Source organism: Octopus bimaculoides, chromosome 3, assembly GCF_001194135.2.
Source record: "Octopus bimaculoides isolate UCB-OBI-ISO-001 chromosome 3, ASM119413v2, whole genome shotgun sequence".
In the NCBI taxonomy this organism is placed as follows: domain Eukaryota; kingdom Metazoa; phylum Mollusca; class Cephalopoda; order Octopoda; family Octopodidae; genus Octopus; species Octopus bimaculoides.
Window position 1 is genome coordinate 5,005,801 of NC_068983.1, and position 5,197 is coordinate 5,010,997.

Here is a 5,197-nt window from a genome sequence, read left to right on the forward strand (position 1 = left end):
TACGGCAACAGATCAATAAACAAGCTGGTATAAATACTTTTAATAAAATGGCTACAAAGACTAAAGTTGAGGTTGGAAATATAGAATAATAATGAGAAGCCTAAAGCACAGTCACTTTCGAAATTAATTAATTATTGTTTTGGCTTGTGTGTGTGTGTTGTTTGCAAGTAACATGTGTTGGCCAGGCATGTTTGCATGGAAGATTGGAAATGAAGGACATGATTTGTATGATGAGGACACTGACACACTCACACACTCAAGCTCACACACACAAACACACACACACAAATATGTGTGTATACGTGTGTATATACTATGGGCTTCTTTCAGTTTCTGTCTCTTACACATTCACTCACAAAGCTCTACTTGGCCCAAGGCTGTAGTGGAAGACATTTGCCCAAAATACCATGCAACGGAACTGAAGATGAATCCATGTGGTAGGGAAGCAACTGTCTTACGGACACACACACACACACACATACACACACACACACATGGCTTTGTGGTAAGAATCTTACTTCTCAGTCACATAGTTCCAGGTTCAGTCCCACTGCATGGTACCTAGGGTAAGTGTCTTCTACTATAGCCTTAGGTCAACCAAAGCCATCTGTGTGGATTTAGTAGATGGAAACTGAAAGAAGCCTGTCATGTGTGTGTGTGTGTGTGTCTTTGTGTCTGTGGTTGTCCCGCTCTACTGTTTGACAGCCAGTGTTGGTGTGTTTACATCCCCGTAATTTAGTGGTTTGGCCAAAGAGACTGATAGAATAAGTACTAGGCTTTTAAAAAGAATATAATTACTGGGGTCGATTCATTTGACTAAAAATTCTTCAAGGCAGTGCTCTAGCATGGCCACTGTCTTATGACTGAAATAAGTAAAAATGGAAAAGAAGATATGTGTATTGCATTATTTAATAATTTATATATATATATATCATTATATGTATGTATATATATATATTTACATATATCTATATGTGTGCGTGTATATATATATTTATATATATATATGTATTCACACGTGTGCACACGCACATGATGGCTTTCTTTTAGCTTTGCTCTCCGAAAGCCACTCACAAGGCTTTGGTCAGCTCAGGGCTATAGTGAAAGCCATTTTGCTCAAGGTGCCATGCAATGGGACTGAACCCAAGACCACATTGTCACTGCTGTCCCTTATTAAAGTAATCCATTTTTTGTTTATCCTTTCAGAGCAGAGTGACATCAGAAGATGCTGCAAACTCTGAGAAACACAAGTCTCTGAATGATGGAATCTACTCGGACTACTCAAAATTAGACAGTGGGAGCAGTGAAACACAACCAAAAGCTCAGACATATCAAACCAAGTAAACCTCAATAACTTTGGTTATTAACATTTTTCACAATTACATTGTTATTTCCAGTGGTCTAGTGGTTAGGGTATTTTGTTTGCAATCATAAGGGCCAGGGTTCAATTTCTGGAATAGGCAGTATGTTTTTTTTTTTTTGAACAAGTAACTTCATTTCATAATAGCTTCAGTCTACTCAGTTGTAAATAATTATCAGATGGTTGTCTTTCAAGTTGCTTGGTGGCCCTGTCGATGCTGGTGCCACATAAAAAGCACCCAGTGGGCTCTGTAATGTGGTTGGTGTTAGGGAGAACATCCAGCTGTAGAAACCATGCCAAAACGGACAACGGCTTCTGTCAAACCATCAAATTCGTGCTAGCATGGAAAACGGATGTTAAATGATGATGATAATGATGGTGGTGGTGGTGGTGGTGCTGCTACTGTTTATGGTAGTGATGGTGCTGGCATAGCTCTCCTTACCTCCAGCTATTACGTCCTAAATGTGCCCCTGAGTGAACAGTGTTGGGACTTAGACGATGGTCGTGTCAGCTCATGATTACATAATCACCGTAAGCAATCGATGAAAACATGGTCCATACGAGTCTACACTTTTGAGATGAGGAATTATGGAGATTATTTACAATGGACAGACAGATGTCCTCACCCTGTTTGTTGTTACCACAACGTTTCGGCTGATTTACTCTCCAGCCTTCATCAGATGATCTGCTGGGCATGTAGCACAGTGGATAAGAGTGCTGGCTACTAAATTTCGGATTCTGAGTTCAGTCCCAAGCAGGGACTTGAGAAATAATATCAACAGATAAAAAATAAAATAATATCAGCAAAAAAAAAAAAAAAAATTAATATCTTAGGAATGAGAACAGAGTCAAATAAAGGGTTGGGTTTGAAATTCCACCAGGACACCTGATGAAGGCTGGAGAATACACTAGAGGAAACATTGTGGTAACAATAAACAAGGTGGGGACACCTATTTGTTCATTGTAAATAATGTTATCAATTCATACACTCTGCAAATAATGGCTGGTTGTATAGAACCAAAGTCATTCACCAATCACTATCATCATCATCGTTTAATGTCCGTTTTCCATGCTGGCATGGATCGGACGGTTTGACTGAGTTCTGGAGAGCCAGAAGGCTGCACCAAGTTCCAATCTGATCTGGCAATGTTTCTACAGCTGGATGCCCTCCCTAACAGCAACCCCTCCGAGAGTGTAGTGGGTGCTTTTTATGTGCCACTGGCACAGGGGCCAGTCAGTGGGTACTGGCATTGATCACGTTTGAATGGTGCTTTTTATGTGCCATAACTTTGTGAAAACATGACTGAGACACAAAATCTTATAAAAAGTACCACGAACATGGCAGAAAGTGTCTGGATAATTTTCACATTTAAAAAGAATCTTTTATCTTCTATTTTTTACTTGTTTTATTCATTAGACTGAGGCCATGCTGGGGCACCGCCATGAAAAGTTTTTAGTTGAATGTATCAACCCCAGTACTCCCTTTTTTTTTAAAGCTGCATACTTATTCTGTTAGTGCCCTTTGCCAAACCACTAAGTTACAGGGATGTAAACACACCAACACCGGTTATCAAGTAGTAGTAAGTGGACAAACACAAAGACACACACATGCACACACACACAGACACACACACACATACATGAATACAACAGGCTTCTTTCAATTTCCATCTACCAAATCCACTCACAATGCTTTGGTCAGTCCAAGGTGTTCAAGGTGCCATGCAGTGGGACTGAACCTGGAACCATGTGGTTGGGAAGCAAACTTCTTACTGCACAGCCACACCTGCACATTAAACAACAACATCTGAAAAAACATGAAAACCTGCAAAATATTTTAAATATAAAAAAAAAAAATGGTTGTACCTCCAAACTGAAGAAACACCAAAGAAAATTTTGAAATCAGCATCATTATCATCATCATTTAATGTCTATTGTCCATGCTGGCATGGGTTGGATGGTTTGACTGGGCTGGTACACTGGAAGGGTGCACCAGTTTGATTTTGTATGGTTTTCTATGTTTGGATGCCCTTCCTAATGCCAACCACTCTGAAAGTGTAATGGCTGCTTTTACATGCCACTGGCACGGGTGTCATTTGCATGACAGCGGTATCTGCCATGACTGCAATTTTTGCTCAGCTTGATGGGTCTTCTCCTCAAGCACGACATAATGCCAAACACTCAAAAGGAATGCTTTCTAGTTTACTCAAAACCATCAACCAACAATTCTTTGTTGACCAATAATTTTACTCTGTTATAATCTTAGACATTATTAAATTAATTAGATTAAATCTGTTAATTTTGGTTTCAGATTGTGACACAAGGCCAGCAACTTTGGTGAGGGGAAAGTTGATTACATTGACCGCAGTACTCAACTAGTACTTGTTTTATTGACCCAGAAAGGATAAAACGTAAAGTCAACGTTGGTAGAATTTGAGTTCAGAGCATGAAGATGGATGGCACAGCACTAAGATCTTGCCCAGCGTGCTAATGATTCTGCCAGTTTGCTTCCATAACTGTTAATATTGGTTTCTAACAAAGGCGGCAAGCGGGCAGAAATGTTAGCATGCTGGGCAAAATGCTTAGTGGTATTTTATCTATCTTTATGTTCTGAGTTCAAATTCTGCCAAAGTCAACTTTACCTTTCATCCTTTTGGGGTCAATAAATTAAGTACCAGTTGCGTACTGGGATCTATCTAATCGACTGGCCTCCTCCTGCAAAAATTTCAGGTCTTGTGCCTAGAGTAGAAAAGAAAAGAGATTTTTTTTGTCTTTACGTTCTGAGTTCAAATTCCGCCAGGGTTGACTTTGCCTTTCATCCTTTCGGGGTCGATAAACTAACTACCAGTTGCGTACTGGGTTGATCTAATCGACTGTTTCCCCCCCCCCCCCCAAAAAAAAAGAAATTAATTTTCAGGACTTGTGCCTAGAATAAAAAAGAATATTGGTTTCTAACATAACGTCAAAGCCTCGAAAATGGAAGAGGAATATTGTCAATTTTATTGATTCAGTACTGTGTTATTGGCACAAAATCTTTTATTATTGATTCCTGATATAACCACAAGATGTCTCTCACATTCAATATGGCGGAAGAAACGATTGATCTGCTATCCTTCAAATGTGTATGTCAATTTATTGATCTAGTAATACTTTATTGATACTAAATCTATTAATATTGATTTCTGACATCATCGTCATCACCACCACCACCACCACCGCCACAACCACAACCACAACCATCACCATCATCGTCATCATTATCATAATCATCATCATCATCATCGTTATCATCATTTAATGTCCACTTTTCCAATTGTCAAGGCAGATTTTTCTACAGCTGGACCTTTCCTGTTATCAAGCTAGGTAATACATTTCCATGGCCAGACATATTTTTCACAGAAGACTGGAAATGAACAACCTTGCTTGTATGACAATGAGGCTCATTTACAACCATCCTGTGATGTCTAGCCAAGGGTACACAAACAAACATATACACACACACTCACATATGCATACATGGCTGTGTGGTAAAAAGCTTGCTTCCCAACCACATGATTCTGGGTTCAGTTCCACTGTGTGACACCTTGGTCTCAGGCTGAAAGAAGACTGTTATGTATGTGTGTGTGTGTGTGTGTGAGTGTGTCTTTGTGTTTGTTCCTCCCCACCATCACTTGACAATCGGTGTTGGTGTGTTTATGTCCTTGTAACTTAGTAGTTTGGCAAAAGAAACTGATAGAATAAGGACCAGGCTTTAAAAAAAAAAGGTTTTGGGGTAGATTCATTCAACTAAAACTTCCTTAGAGCAGTGCCCCAGCATGACCGCAGTCTAAGGAATGA

At 39.5% G+C, this 5,197-nt stretch overlaps 1 protein-coding gene across 1 annotated transcript in view; it reads left to right on the forward strand.

Annotated features, from left to right (window-relative positions):
* The window catches only part of LOC106879775 (centrosomal protein of 72 kDa), a 50,016-nt gene that overhangs the window by 22,648 nt on the left and 22,171 nt on the right, over nucleotides 1-5,197 (forward strand). Inside the window, exon 8 of the mRNA XM_014929477.2 lies at nucleotides 1,207-1,340. Within this exon, the coding sequence (XP_014784963.1) occupies nucleotides 1,207-1,340 (134 nt within the window). The remainder of the gene's footprint in view (nucleotides 1-1,206; nucleotides 1,341-5,197) is intronic.